We start from the raw sequence: 16,470 nt of genomic DNA on the forward strand, positions 1-16,470 counted from the left end.
GCTCTATGATCGGAAATGAAATTTCTTTATGGAAAAAAGTTGCGTTGATCTTGCTCTAATGCAACAGGAGAAAACATGCGAAACCATGATCCATAGAGGAGTATTCTTGTTGAAGGACAAATTAAATTTTCCTTTTGTGACTCGGAAATGAAATGCAGCTATTTCAAAAAACGTGATTGGCGATTGCACGACCGAAAGGCACAGTGGGCATACATCTAAACACAAATGATCGAGGCATTTTAAATGGTTGCTTCGACTACAAACAACAATAAATACCTCCACAACAACATCTGTGCTATTGACTAGATTAATAATATACAATACAAGCCATTCCAGCTTTCTTATATCTTGAAATGACCTATCTCCTATCACTTGGCGCCTATCGCCTATTCGGCCTTTCCGGCCAAACTTTTTTGAAATATCTGTATTTATTTTACTAAAAAAAACTTGGAATCGTTCCTGACCTATACCTGAATAATGATATGGCACATGTACACCATTTTTTTTCAAGGGAACAAACACACCGGCACACACACAACTGAAATATAGTACTATAAGGGCGAAAATAGTTTTACACTTATTTTTTTAATGGATTTTTTTGATAGATGGTCAAGTTACTTATAAATGTAGAGACGTATGACGACATAAGAAATAAAAAATACATAACTGTACGTGCGTCATTTATATTATCCTTTTTTGAAATATCATGTCATGTCATACTTACCGAGTTGCAACTTTTTCAAAAACAAAAAGCTGTATCTTTAAATTCTGAATTAGCTATACACAGCCAGTGGTGTATTTTGTTTATTATTTAAGTCAATATTTACACAGGGACATCTAGTTTAGCAAAGCTACTTTAATTAGGGTCCTGATATAAGAGTAAATTTACAGTAACATAAATATAATAGACATCACATAAACTTGACATAAAATCAAATTAGCGATTAAATTAATTCCCTTCTTTAAACCATAATTTCTAAGGCGTGCATTTCTATAAAAGCTCCCCCCCCCCCCCCCCCATCCTCCCCCTATTCCAATTCATACCCCTTCCCCAACCCCCCGCCCACCCCAACGCGCAATTATTTAATTAATTCATTATTCATTCTTAAGAAGATCACGTTTGAGCTTCATTTTAATCATTTAGCTTATCTAATTGCCTTGAGCTCCGAGGAATGGCATCATATTCCCGAAAACCACTTATCTTAAAGCGGCCCTGGTATTTGCATGCTTAAAAAAGAATGCAGACATTTACAGACTAATACAAACTTTAGATATTCCCTACGCGCTTGCAGGCTTGGCCAGCTGTGCGTTTGTTTTAACTCATCGGCTCCAAGAGACTGTCCTTCGATAATGTAGGTGGCACGCCTGTTCAACTTGTCCGGATAAGCCTTACGTCCAACGCCACAGCTATCCCATACTGACGAGCAATAGTCAAACAGCAGCAAAACTATGGTATTACACAACATTATACAAGTAGCTCTCGGGAGAAACTTACGCGCTCGACGCAACATACCTCTTCTAGACGAGATTTTATTGCCAATGTACTCCTTCCAGGATAGGGTACGATCTAAAACAACCCCAAGGTATTTGAACTTATTCACCCTTTCTAAGTGCGTATTATTGATATCGATCTCTAGACTTTCTGTAGCTGCGATCTTCTCAGGTGCGTGCCAACTACCATGATCTTTTTTATCCAGGTTAAGTATTAGAAAATTGACTTGAAGCCAGTCTATGACGTTAATCAAGCCGGCACTTAGCTGAGTTTGGATTTCACTAACTGAATTACTTCAGTGCAAAGAGTATCGTCAGCATAGAGCTAGCTCGACGCTACAGTTTAAAACTATCTTGCATACTGTATACGGCATATCCTGTACAGGGCCAACTAAAATATATTCTGATCTGTATTAAACCAATGAGCGAGAAATATATAATCGGAAAAGACGTCCGATCTATGGCGACCGGGCAATGCTTGAGTGTTTACCCACTAATGGTTATGGTTCAATGGAATACAGAACGTGCGACCAACAAACTCAAATTCATAAGATTTTTTAGAAGTTCTCGATTTAGTTTTTCAATATACCTTTATAATGCGTTGATTCTAAGACAGACATTTATAAATTTTCAGCAATCGGTGTTTGTTCTATGCGGTGTATGTTTTAGCTTGTTCGAAGTATAGCAACAGTAACTAGGGAGGTAGAACAATTAATCGGTGTATCACAAGATATAGAGGTTTTGCACCATCACGTGATGGCAGGAACAATACAATCCTTAATTTACTTGAGAAATAAATCCTTTCCCAAAAGTAAAGGACTTTTATTCAGTGTTACGTAATACTGTAATTCAACATGGCCACCGGCAGTTGATATGGCACACACCTCTATGAACACAAAACGTACTGAGAGAAATGACTGCATACGTTCGCGCCAGATTTACTAACTTTTGCTCAGTTATAGTTTATTTTCGGCATACTCTTTATGACGTCCATAACGTTCCTTTTCAGTTGCTTTGGTGTTACCTTTATTTGTTTCGCCAAGGCAAACAAACCACAATAAAAAGTTCGTTATTCTTACATGTATAGAGCGAATAAAGCTAAATAAAAACTAAATACAAACCAGACTACCACAGTAACAAATAGCATAAAACCACACGATATGTTCTTACTAGAAAACAAAGCCATGAATAATCACATGTATACTATTTTACATGTGTACGTATAGCGATATAGTGGCTCAGTACAAGCCAGTCTACCGCAGTAACAAATAACATAAAACCACCGATGATATATTCTTAATAGGAAACAAATATAATGAATAATCACATATATACTATTTTATGCGTGTATAGCGAATTAAGTGGCTCAGTACAAACCAGTCTACCGCAGTAACAAATAGCATAAAACCACATGACATGACATAACATTGTTACACAAAACTCAGTGCGGCCTATGATAATCATAAGTATACTAAACATGCCTCTGCCAGTTTCATTGGATGTTCCAGATATTATATTAACCAATTACTAATGAGCAACCGTATATATTTGTCCACCGTCCGTCATTTATGATCAAGCCTCCTAAAACCTTTATATAATACAATAATCATCATGATTCATGATTGTTATTGCGAATTATTATATAGATATCGATGAAATACCAGGTTTTCTCTAGTGTCGAAAACTTGATATCTTTCACTAGTGGAAGATACCATATCTTTCACACGTAAAGATATCGCTGTTGAATTGGCTTGCTATTTTAATAAAGAATTTTTGAGCTTTTGTTTTATTTAAGTTTCATCGATATCTATATAATAAACAGAACATTACATGGCCACTTGGAGATACGAATTTTATAATTTTAATTTTATAAAATTCGTATCTCCCGCCGCGCGCCCATGTAATATCCTCTATTTATTCACATACGATGATCGCGAGAGATTGATGTCATTATTGTATGTCTTGGATATTTGTGATTAAAAAAATATTAGGACACCTTTTTACACGTGGAGGATCAAAGAGGATCCTGAAGGGGTAACAAAGGAGCTGGGATTTCGCCTTTTTGGGCTGGGAAAATAGAATTTTATGCGCTGGAAATGAGATCCACAAACAAACAAACAAACAAACAAAAAACATTTTAAAAATGGGAATGGGATTGAGATTTGAGCATAACAAAGGCTGGGACTGGGACTGTCATTTGGTCAAAATGAGGGCTTGGAAATGGGAAAAAAACCTCCCGCACCCTCCCCCACTTAGGACCCTCATCAAATGTATTGACCAACATTCTTATGCTTCGATGCTTCGGGCGTTTTAGACTGCTGGTACTGGCTGGCGAGTTCATCGGAGCGAATGCCTGTTGATTTCTGCGACCTATTGAAGCAAAAGGGTCGGGGGTGTCAAGAGTAGCGGGTCACTGTGGCTCTATGCTTTAGAGTAAATCTTTTGAGTTCTAACATCTGAATTTGTAGAACTATACCGTGTTGCCATGATGTGAGCCTATTGAAGTATTTGGCTCTGCCGAAAAAGCGTACATTGGCTCGTGATCTTTGATCATTCCTGATCACATACCAAATTTCTAAAAAATAGAACAATAGTGTATCAGTAACATGTCGTTACTTAGAATAATAGACAGCCTGTCAGTTCAACTGGTATTTCTCTTTGTTTTTATTCTTAAACCAAAGCCAATGGACCTCATTTAACTTTAATGTGGTCCAAGTTATTTCAAAAACAAATGATAACTAAAGATATACTATATTGAACGAAGACAACTTTTTAAAAATAAAGTAGTTTATTATGATAGTTAGCATATTATAGTTTCTATATCAAGTCTCAGTAAACTCCTTCTATCCTAATTCCTTTTCTCCTTCTTAGGTTATTGTCTTTTAGGTGGACATTTAATACATTTAATAACAATATCCTTTACCGGCAGCACCATGATTCAAAAATGTCTAGACTACGACCCAGTTCTAGAAAACATTACATCATTGTCACCACTAAATTTATCGAGCAGAATAGACATGCATGTCAAAAAATAAAAAAACAAAAAAAATGCAAAGAAAAAAATGATCTCATACGGCTTTCATGACGTACCAAAAACACAGAAGACACGTTCAAAAACATAGGGCTCATTTTGTATGCTTCGTAAATTCTGTCAAGTGACAAGTTCAGTGGACCGACTTAGCTTTTACCTACAAATACATCAACAATGTTTTCTTATTCACTTTCTTCATTTTTCAATGTCTTCTATCATCAATAAACCCTTTAGAGAGTTCTTTCAATCACAAATTTACCAAGAGAATAGATGTATTTTGTTGATCTTTGATCGATAATGACCACTGTCTTGATTATTTTCTTGTTTTTCTCATATCATAATAGTTCAGCCCAATGAAGCAATACTAGTTTTCCCTGTAGAATAGCAGGTTGTTATCAAAACATGTCAAAGCTGTAGGAGGAAACTTTTCAAATAAGCGAAATTTTTTTAACGTTTTGAATTGCTTTTAAAGAACTTAGACATTCCTTTTCTAACAACAGCAAACGTATTATATTGAAAAAGGATTTTTCTTTTAATTTCTAAATAGAAATGGTCAGAAACGTTCAAAAACGTAACTTTTACGACTCGATAAAAATGTGTTTTCTGTCATGTTGTAAGCGTAACGAGTTATCAACCGACAACTAAGTGCCATTTAACTCAGTCCTCCGTTTTCCCTTGCGTACGTTGCAATTTAAATGATCATACTTCAAATGAATTTCTCAAGCCTAGTTTGTTTTCAAATCAGTAACCATTTTTTAAATACGTTTTTTCTTTCGCAATTAAAAAGTATTTTTTGGGTTTGTTTTAAAACTAAATCCACTGGACCTTAATTATAACAGTTATTGTAACAGGTCGTGTTGTTATTGCTGGTACCTGTCCAAACCAGTGCGGCGATCAACTTTGTAACGGCCGTCTGAGCAAAAGATCATTAGAGCATACATCTGTGAAATGTTCAACGGATCGAAGAATTTGAGGGGCTTATCAAAAAGCCAAATCCTTTGTTCTCATTCTAAATTGTTTCACTAAAACCTGTGAATGCGTATCCCGAAGGTGGAAGTCCTGAAAATCGTTTTGAGACTGTTTTACGTTTTTTCAGGCGGACTTCTTGTTAGTATTGTTCACGTCCAGGATGTAAAGTGTTCGCCAGCAACAACAGGCGATTTTTCGCCATCGTCGTTTGATAAAGGATCAAAAGAATTTATTTATCTAGTTCAAGCCGAAAGTTGTCTTCCTAAACATCTTTTGGACAAATGCCAACTCGGTACTAGCAGCAGCAGAGACGTTATTGTTCTAAGTTGGAAGACAAAATGTACTAACTATAATCCAGGTATTGACTTTCCTCATATCCAATATATCTTTAGGACCAACACTTCTTGGGGCAGTGGTAGAAATATTCTTTACAGACTTGCTTTATTAAGAAGGAAGAACTATATGTATTACATCTTCCTCGATGAAGACTTGGAGTTCTCGTTCACAGAAGGTGTCACACAGGAGAATAATTATAATACCAGCGTAAATTCTCCTTTACTGGCGTTTGAAAACTTTCTACGTGGACATCAGCCAGCGGTAGGACTGACACATTTTTGTAGCCTTTGTGGAAAATATCTTCCGGAGACTTCTTCTTACGTGGCTGCCAAGTGTTGTTCTCCAAGACCTAGCTCGTCCATTTTCCCGCCAATTTTTCCTGTGAGTATTTCTTTTGATGCTGGATTCAATGCTTTCCATCGCGATGCCATCAAGTACCTTCTACCATATAATCTTGAATACGAGAAATATAGTTGGTGGGAAAGTCAAAAGTATGTCATCTTAGCAGCAGATTTATTCTTTCGCGGTCAGGTACTGAGATACAATCCAGTTACAGTGATTAATACGAAGCACAGGAAATACCCTAAAGCAGCTTTCCAAAACTGGAAGCATATTTTGTCTAAACTTAGAGCGCTTCTGCCAGAAAGGTTTCGTAACTTGAGGTTATTTCACGATGAACCTGTTGCCAACATGGATTTCAACATCAGTGGCGAGGTGCTGTTTACTCCAAGGTGGAACATCACGATTCCAAAACCTAGGACACCTATCGTTCCATTAAGGCACTTTCAAATTTTGTGAAAACACAAGAGTAGGGAGAAAAGCAACCTAGCAATTTACACTATGTTACACATCATATATGTGTATATATATAAATATAACGCATGCACAAAGAAATAAGAATGTACCCTGATTTATGCTATCAGTTTATTATGGTTTATAGTATTTCTTTCCTTCCCTATGTAATAATTTAAAAAGAAAATAATTTATAGGTTATTAGTTATAGAGAAAATATCAAGAAAAGGAAGAAAAGGAAAGGAAGAGAAATTGAGGGAAAAATGGAAGGAATAGGAAGGAAAGAAAAGAAAAGAAAATCAAAGAAAAAAAAAAGAAAAGAAAATCAAAGAAAATGGAAATTAAACAAAACCAAATGGAAGGTAGTGAAAGTTATTTGGACATCAAATAGTGGTTTAGCTTCAAATTCATAAATGGTACTTGTATGATGAAAGATGGCTTAGAAATTTGTAATAATTGACCCGAATATAGGATACACCTTACACCGTCTCTGCACATCGTAATTGTCACTGCCTTTGATAATGTGATTACAAATCTGTGCGCTCTTATTCAGTGACACGTTCAAAATCGTAATCGTGTATTTTTGTTGAAATCCATGCCATGGATGCATGCCATATTCTTTCAACATGTGCCTCACAAAACCTTACGTTAAACTATAAGATTAAGGAAACAATTCATTAATGCTTCATCAACCCACAACCAACATCGTCGCGGCTACGATCCTGTGTGTGTTTTCGAATCGAGCTTCACTCATAAATTGCAGTATTTGTTGGATAATTTTTGACCTGACATTTTAACAAAACCTCAAAAATAGAAAGAAAATTTTAAGATTATAAATTTATCATTATTCATGCACAATAATATTTGTAGAACATAATAAAGACACCGTGCCAAATTCCTCTTCTTGAATTTCAAAGTAAGGGAGACTTGCGAGTGCGTCTTTGCGTCTTCTTCAGATTTAATTTACATATCAAATTACTATTTTGTATTAATATTATACGGGTACTGATGGTTGTAAACCACGGGGCAAAACCACTAAACCACCCTTCCCTTTTCAACCCTTTGGGATCACGAATACAGAAAGTGGTTCAATATCTTTAAACAGTAATCTACTACTCTGGGACTGTAAACTTGTAAATTTGCTGTAAATGATCGAGCATTTCTTAGATGTTACATGAAAATATTTTTTTAGCCGTTTCATTTAAGGCCAATCAATCTTTTGATTTTTTGACAGAGCAAAGAGTACTACAATAATACTGTCGTTTTCTTTCTTTTCTTTTCTTTTCTTTTCTTTTTTTTTTTTTTTTTTTTTTTTTAACACATAAACAAATCCTAATATGCATCGTCTATATTCTTTTAGTGTTGCAATTGTCGTACGAAATAGCTGTTTTTTCTCCTTCTTCAGTCTTTTTTGACATTTGGTTAGTTTTTCTTTGACAATTCTTTTATTTGAAATTTGAAAATGTGAAATTTGAACATTAATGCGAACAAAAATTAACGGGAGTAAATTTTGTTCCTAGATTCACTCCTAACGTGCCATAATTTTCAGAATCGTAATCTTTTCCTGAACGCATATCGTGATATTGTGTACACTATGTTTTGGGTGTAATGCACTGTTTTGTCTTCAGTTGAAGTCGTTTTTATTTCTACTCTTGTTTACCTACTGACCAAAATTCTATTCTGAAAGATATAAAACTCCAAAATCATGAATTCCAAAGCTATTAATGGTTTATCGAAAAATACTTGAATGTTGGTTTGCGCGACAAAAGTATAGTTTTGATTATGGAGATAGATCAAGTTGATCCAAGTTGAAGCTGGGGGACTTGCTGAATAGCGCTGCAAGTGTTCATCATATTCAGTGTAAGGCACAAATGCCATCTTGACGTGCACGAGATCTGAGTGGTAAATTAAAAGATTCACTTTGAAGATGATGATGCAAAGAAGATTGCGTGGTTTTAGAATTGTTAGGGTAATACATATAGCTATTTAAAAAAAACAAAAAAACAAAAAAAAACAAACAAACAAAAAACAGACTGAAGATGCTTTTCAACACATTAATTGTGCATTCAATTTATTTGCATATCTATTTGGTATCTTTATTATACATATAATTGTACTATTGAGACACTCAGGAAGAAAAGTTGATATCCAATAAGCCAGATATCCGATTATTTTGCATCATTTACTAGCCAAATTGTACTTAAGATCTCCTTTCTATTTTTAAAAGAATTCCATACTTTGTTTTAGAGAATTCAGTTCAGTTAAAAATCTTGTTCTTCATCTTGAAATGAGCTGGGATCACTCATTTCCTGCTTGTTGTCTTGAAAGTTTCGTTTTGTCGTTTCTTCCAATGCCTTTTGTCTGAAAGTTTGGCTGTTACGTTGTACGTTTGAATTGACCGTGCTTCCCTCATACGTCCATGGCATATTGTATCCAAGGCTTCGTCTCCCTGCTCTCACTGAGTTAAATTGATCAGGAATTTCGTCTCTGCCTGGTCGATAGAGCATTTGGGGGACATCTTCTCTACCTGGTCTGAAAAGAGCTGGGGGGCCATTTGGGACATCATCGCGTCCTGGTCTAAACAGGCGGAAGGCGTTTTGGGGAACATCTTCTCTACCTGGCCTGAAAAGTGATGGAGGTCCGGCCACCTCGCGTCCAGGTCTATAGAGATATTGAGGTATGGCGTCTCTTCCTGGTCTATAAAGCATTTGGGGTCCTTCAGGGACATCCTCTCTACCAGGTCTCAACAATTGATCTGGAGAGCCATTTGGAACGACGCCTCTTCCTGGCCTCAAGACTCTATCTTGATAGCTACGCTTGGCCTTGCCCGTAAGGCTAACTAAAATACTACGACCTGGTCTAATGATTGTAGGCAGAGCCTTTTTAGCTTTCAAGGGGATGATATTTCGACGTCCTGGACGTGGGGGCCAAGGAGGTCTCTCATTCTTGTTGTCATCCATTTTTGTATGCTTGCTACCGGTCAGTTTGACGGTATCTACGTTATAGTGAACGGTGCCTTTCTCACCGTGTTCGAGCTTTTCAGGTACATTGTGTTCATTTGGTATTACGTTTTCGTCTTCTTCGCAGAAACAACCTATGATTTGAAAAATATGTGTAAGTGAACAACTATACAACTTTCTGCTTTAGAACTCATTGTTATACCAAAAGAGCATGAACAATGGCCATGGAAATGTCTTGGGGGAAAAAGGTAATAGGAACAGATGGAGAAGAAAGAAGAGGAGGAGAAGGAGAGGAGGAGGAGGAGGGGGAGAAGGAGAAGGAAAAGAACAAGGACAAGAGCAAATACATACAAAAAAGAGAAAAGTGCCCGGCAATAGCTTAATTTAAAATGAGCTAGTAATACAATATTAATTTTAATGATCACAAAGTTAGACAACACGTCCTATAATTTTCCATTTTTCCGAGATTTCAAGATTGATAAATTAATTGAACACTCTTGACGATTAGATGTTCATTAGAGGTTTAAATTCTTTTCTTTAGGTTTGATAGGAGAAAGATCAATATCTTTTTTCGTGTAAATAGTGTGACAATTACACTTGTCATGATTACAAAACTAAAAACGAACTCAAGTGAGCTTCATTTTGGAATTGAAAAGGTTTTCAATAGAAAATAGATTGAAAAAAAAAAAAAAAAGAAAAAAAAGAAAAAAAAGAGATCAATATTCATTAAAAAAAATCTCAAACAAACAAACAAACAAAAAACATTGAAAAACCAATAACAAGCAATTGTAATTGAAACTTTTGTTTGTCAGAGGCTATTTCAGTTTTGAGGTCATATATGAAAAGTTGTTCGGTCAAAATAAACGTTTTTATATCCGCCAATAACTACTAAACAATGACAGATTCCCTCAATTTTTGTATTAAGGTAAATACCACATATGGTGCGAGTGAGTATATCCTGAGTTTAGAAATAAACTTAAGAGGAAATTGAAAGTAGATATGTATATATTCCTGTTTTCTATTTTTCTTCTCTTTGTTTTCTTTCTTTTTTCCTTTTTCCTTCCTTCCTTTATTTCTTTATTTCTTTGCATCTCGATCTTTTCCTTTTCTTTTTTAAGCTTGAAAAGTGAATAATCTTGATTACGATTATCGATGGCACGTATCACTTAAAAATGATAAAACGTTAAAGTGAATGATTGCCATAAGAATGGCTCTCCATAGCAATTACAATCTAAAAAACGAAGGATACTCGTACATTTAAAAAAAAAAAATTCAAAGTATATATTAACTGCTTCAATCAAAAACGTTTTGACATTTTAGTGATTCTATTATCATTACTTAATGAGAAAGACAATTTTGAAGGCGAAACACTGTCGATTATGAAGCGCAAAAAGATAGCTTAATCTTATTTTGAATGCTATCAACTTTAATCTTCGTAGTATCCGATCAAAGTATTAGAAGAGGTAGCTTCAATCAAGAGGATTGATCCCTTAAAAAGGGATTCCATGTAGAAATGGGTTTTGCGTTTAAAGTTTTATGTGCTGAGGGTATTTCGGAGCATCAATATGAAAAGTCCTTGTACACACAACTGTTAGATCGAAGAGGAAAAGGTTAGAGAATTACCAACAAGAAAAGGTTCTTAAAGAAAGCATCCTGTCACTAAGTAAGAGAGAACTGGAAAACTGAAGCTTTATTTGGTCAATGCAGTATCGAAAGTTCTTGTAGAGCTGAGATACACGAAGATAGAAAAAAAATTCATAAAGTGAAAAAAATCCATGCAGAAAGTTTACTTTTTTCATACAAAAGAATAAAAAAAGTTGGCTGTGCCTGAACTAATTAAAAAGTGACGCATCTTTCATGGTGAGAGCCGAGCAAGAGCAAAGTGACCACATACTATCAGGATTTTTTCATGTAAAAATTTTGGCTTCAAAAGTTTAGCGGATCTTCGACAAGGGTATCAAAAAGACATCGGGAAATGAATGTCGTGAAAACAAGTTTTTAAGGCGCGAGAATCTTCGAAGGAGGGCTAAAGAAATGTTGTTCAGTGTTTGAGTATTTGAAGTGACATTCTTGACATACCTTGTATTAGAACCGCGAAAAGACAGAGCAGTCCAAGCCCAACGTTTCTAGGGCAAGCCATGGTCTTCTAAACAGAATCTTCTCACTCCACCTATTGCGGGTGACTGCGACTTGCAAGTATGGTACACTCGATGCAGTTTAAATTATATGCTTTTTAGTTGCTGGTTACAATATATTGTTCCATTTGCGTCATCAGCCTCGTCCAATCAGATCAAAGCTTACAGGAAATGTTTTTATATTCATTCGTATCATGATGCAATTCCTTTTTACAGTAAATTAGCGCAGTGAATTTCGCCGGTACCCAGCAGTGGGGAATTTGTTTCCTATTTCCATTAAATCTAATGTACTGCAGGAAATTTGGCCTGTCCTTGAATAGAAATACTCTCTTAATAGCCTTCTGATAATTAATGCTTTTGAAAAAGCAATCACTCAGTGCAATCATATTCGAGATTGTAACTCTCTCAGTTCAATATGATTTTTCCGGCCACACAGAATGGAATTTTCCATCAAGATATATGTAATAATAGGATCGTTTTTGCTTATCTTTTGTCTTTTTGGTTGCCATACACTTTGAAGATCTTTTCTTTTGTTTAGCTGCACTATTTTGATCACCGTGTTTACTAAACAATGTCTTGGCTGAATATCCATAGGAAGCGAGGCCCATTTTGGCAAGTTCGTCCTAAAGGGCTTGGCAAATCCCAAATAAATTTGATTTCTCAACCATAACAAAATTAAATATTTCACTTTCGTCCCTCACATATAAGTAACACTCAGTTTGCCTCTTGTTTATGACGCCTTAGGAAAAAAATGAACCACGACCCTTAGGAAACTAAGTCCATTTTAAAGAAGCTCGCAAATTAGTTGTTTCCGAGAGCATAGACATTCGGCCTCGCCGAGAATAACAGTGATTACAACTTCGACCTAAGTCATGGGCCTAAATCTGGAGTTTCTCCATTAGGACTTGAAAAATAATCCTAAATATGTATATCAACAGACGTAGAAGGAACTGTTTGTGGTAAAATCCGCATAAGATCATTGAAGATTAAGAGTTTCAACAGCTAAAACAACGAACAGGTCACTATCTGAACGTATAATTAAATAAGTCCGACTAAATAGATTACTCTGTCGAACTGGATATTTTTTTTTAATCATTCCAGTAAACGATATTAATACTTTTGAGCATGGGAAAAAAAAAAAAAAAAAAAAAAAAAGAAATATTGAAAGATAGCTATGAGTGTTGTGGAGCATAGTTTAGATGAAATAAACTATAGAGCCGTCGATGGAAATTCAAATTTTTTTTGACAAAACTGTAGTTCAGCAGTCATTGAAACTACATACAATTATGCAAAATCCTCAGTTTTTAAGCCTCCTTTAATCTTTCTCTGGCTTTTCCCCTTCGTTTTCACTTCATATTTCATAAAATAAAACAATAAAAATCCAGTTTTAAAACTCGGGTTTTCTATTAGTACCAGAAGTAGTGGCAGGTGATTTGCAGACTTTGTCGTAGTCGTTGTAGTACTCAATTATCGCCGTTTTAGAGCCACACTAAATGTAGAGATAACATTTGAAATGAATTTCAATGGTCTTGCAAATCGGCGAATTCCTATCTATATATCCTGGCACAAAGTCGTAAAATGAAACGCCTAATTTCTATGTTTGAAGGCGCTATGTGTACGGTGTGTGTGTCCTTCTGTCAAAGAGAAAAACTTGTTTTGAAGGTGATGGTATCATATCGCTGACATATCGGCTTGAATGTTTCGTAATGAGGAAGTTAAAGATGGGTGATTAAAATCGTTTGAACTGAGTCGATGGCTTTTGGCCGAGCATGACAAGATGTGTCTTGATTCCATCAGCAGCGAATTTATTTAGTCTTTCATTCAAAATTTTATGTAAACATGGCCACAACAAAAGATATTATTGAAAAAAAGCAATCTTTGATTTTTTGGTTCATTAGTACTTCTGAGCTATGAACAGGGAAACAGGAAAGGTCAAATAGATGTGAGGTGAAACCAAATGAAAATGGAGGCGCGTTCAAAAAGAAAACCGAAGCGCTATTTTACTTTCCCTGAAAAATATTTCAAATGATTTTTTCCCTTAAAGTCATAGATTTAGTCATTCATTTCCGTTTTGAGTAGTATCAAACAGTTAAAACTGCCAAAACAAGACTCAAACTTGAACTAGGAACCATTCGTAGAATAATGCGATCAACTGTCTAATTCCAACTGTGCCAAAGTAAGGGGATAGGAAAGCTAAAACGAGGGACAGCATATTTGTCTCTAACGTGGACGTAACGAGAACAAATAAAGAAAGTACATCGTTCATTCTCTATAATATTTTTTGTTCATCTAGTTTTTAGTGAATAAAAACGTTGTAGCCTTCATAGCTCATGCTTAGAAAAGGATTTTTTTAACTTAGAAAAAAAATAAAGCAATTGTTTTTACGTTCAATAAAGCTATCCCACTGAAAAGGTGTTGCGTGGTTTCCTGGTGAACAGTGAGAGGTTCGCTGATGCCTGAAATCTCGAATCTTGATAATAAACAATAGCGGAGCAGAACAGAACTGATGAATTGATACGATGTTGCGGGCTAAAATCTGAATACCCTCGAAAACAGGAAAGTCAGATCTGCGCCGAGTCATTGAGACTCTAAGAACTTTTGTCTCTAACTTCAAGTGGGTGTTGACAACAGATTTTCTCGCAAATTATATATAATTTCTCCCAGATTATATAAGTCATAGATTCAGTCCTCATTTATCATTATATTTATTCCTAGATTAATAAAACTGAAAAACGGTTCCCTTCCCCTTTTTTCGTTTTTTCCCCTTTCCTTTCTTTTGTTTCTGTTTTTTTGTTTTTGTTTTGTTTTGTTTTTTGTTTTTTGTTTTACCTCCACTATTTTTGAAGTATCTATGGCAATTTTGTTTTTGTTTTTGTATATGCACTGTTATTTGTAACTTTAAGGCTCATAAGGTAACTGGTCCCCATTTACTGCCTTTTTGCTTGTTTCAAATAATTAGCGTTCAGTAACGTCGTCTCTTATTTAGTTTTAATTCCTACCCACTGTCGATTGCCAAATTGGGCCAAAACTACTTCTCTTGTCATGTTTGAGTGTGTGTCAAAAATCAAAGACTAATTCGATATAGACTGATCTAATTTTTTTTTTAACTTATTGAATTGTGACAGTAATAAAATTCCCGATTTTTGAACGAGCAACCCTATACATTGGACATTCATGATTTATTAGGTTAAGTTAGAAATTACATCGAATGAACATGCATTAGACATTAATATATTGGGCTTCCTGTGGTCGATAGATGCCAAACTGTCATGTTTTTTAATCACCAGGCCTGGTTTTGAGTCAAGCTTTTCGTTAAGTACCGCTGAAGTTATTTAGAACAATTTTTTTCTCAACTCAATACAGCAAGAAAAAATGCCACACGTCACAAAACAATTTAAGACACGAAGAAACCATATTGTACAAGAACAGAAAAGAAAAATAACTCGCACTGGATGAACGTATTTTCATATTACAAACGTCGGTACATCATGGGAGGTAGTAACTAATTAATTTCTAGTACTCTCGATTTTCTAGACCATTTCCTCTTTTATTGTTTATTTATTTCATTGTTTCAATAGTAGTGGTAGTAGCGTGGTTTTACTCGGCCTGAGAAACTTTTGTTATGTGATTTAGTCCCTTTTGCTTTATGTTTTTTTCCTAAAGTAACATCACTTTAAGGACAGACATTTTGTGCGTATGACCAACACATTGAATAGTTTAGCTTTGTATAAATTAATGCTTTGTTGCGTGAAATGTCCATTAATACCCCATACCTTTTTTAAAAAAATAGGGGAATGAAAAGATAAAACTTCGTTTCGAACGAACATGAATTTGAAACACCTGTACCTGTATGAAAAATAGGAGTTTTTCATTCCAATTTTTATGTATTTTTAAAGTCTAATGTCAAAAAACAAAAGCAAAAACAAACTAAAAAAAAAAAAAAGAAAAAAAGAAAAAAAAAATCTACATAATAATTTTCTTTGTAATATGCAATTTCACAATTTCACAAGGGAAGCACGTGTGGCATATTGGCTAGAAGGCTAGCCTTTCACCAATGCGACGTACGCTCGTCTTCGAATCCCGAAAACTAGCACTCACATGTGACGTTGAGTTACATAATGAGAGAGGAGAGTAGAGTTTCTAGTTGGCTCTCTCCTGTGCTTCGAGAGCTTTTCTCCAGGTTCTCCTGTTGAATTTCTCAATTTTAATTCGATCTTGGAACGAGTCATCAGGACTGACCACATTTTTTTTTGCCCTCGCTAAGCAAGGACTATGAATATTGGTTTCCAAGATATTGGCCCACTTTCACTTTCGGCACTAACACTGTTATTCAATATTCAGTATAAATAAGAAACAATTCTCAACTCGTATATTAATATATAAAACATATAAAACATAATAAAATAGATAAAACATATCTTCAAACAATCTCCATGTATATATGAACAAGAAAAATCGGGCCAATGACCTGACCCGCACATCAATTAGTAGTCCATGTATTGTCTCACAAAAAATAGTCTGCCTTATAATTACTTAGATTAAATCCCTCAGTTTACATGGTGCTGAGGACGTAAAACGATTATAGAAATCTAGAAATTTCTCAAAACGATTATTGATGTACAGGGAAAGGTATAACAATAGCAATATTTATCAGAACGCCCTTGTACGTGGGACTATGATTAATACGAGTTTTCGGACTTTCGGACAATGTGTCTATGATCAGGGCATGCAGGTGAAAATAATTTACAACTGACAT

The 16,470-nt window shown here is 35.2% G+C and overlaps 2 protein-coding genes across 2 annotated transcripts; one reads left to right on the forward strand and one right to left on the reverse strand.

The window, feature by feature from the left end:
- The first annotated feature begins 5,473 nt into the window (after positions 1–5,473).
- On the forward strand, positions 5,474–7,514 carry LOC116298331 (uncharacterized). Its single transcript, XM_031706741.2, has one exon. The coding sequence runs from the start codon at positions 5,558–5,560 to the stop codon at positions 6,623–6,625; it is 1,068 nt and encodes a 355-aa protein (XP_031562601.2). The 5' UTR covers positions 5,474–5,557; the 3' UTR covers positions 6,626–7,514.
- A 1,145-nt stretch (positions 7,515–8,659) lies between these two features.
- On the reverse strand, positions 8,660–11,816 carry LOC116298350 (uncharacterized). Its single transcript, XM_031706768.2, has 2 exons — positions 11,659–11,816; positions 8,660–9,713 (listed from the first exon to the last, which is right to left on the reverse strand). The coding sequence occupies exons 1-2, from the start codon at positions 11,717–11,719 to the stop codon at positions 8,881–8,883; spliced, it is 894 nt and encodes a 297-aa protein (XP_031562628.1). The 5' UTR covers positions 11,720–11,816; the 3' UTR covers positions 8,660–8,880.
- Between the last annotated feature and the right edge of the window lie 4,654 nt (positions 11,817–16,470).

The sequence above is a fragment of the Actinia tenebrosa genome, unplaced genomic scaffold (genome assembly GCF_029948245.1).
Source record: "Actinia tenebrosa isolate PJP-AT-01 unplaced genomic scaffold, QUT_ActTen_1.0 PGA_scaffold4__44_contigs__length_22323623, whole genome shotgun sequence".
NCBI lineage: Eukaryota > Metazoa > Cnidaria > Anthozoa > Actiniaria > Actiniidae > Actinia > Actinia tenebrosa.

Excerpts from the sequence above, each read along its gene's own strand:
- LOC116298331 (XM_031706741.2), top strand. The coding sequence starts at position 5,558 with ATGCGTATCCCGAAGGTGGAAGTCCTGAAAATCGTTTTGAGACTGTTT.
- LOC116298350 (XM_031706768.2), bottom strand. The coding sequence starts at position 11,719 with ATGGCTTGCCCTAGAAACGTTGGGCTTGGACTGCTCTGTCTTTTCGCG. Across the intron at positions 9,714-11,658 it reads TTTCGCGGTTCTAATACAAG|GTTGTTTCTGCGAAGAAGAC; the intron begins GTATGTCAAGAA and ends TTCAAATCATAG.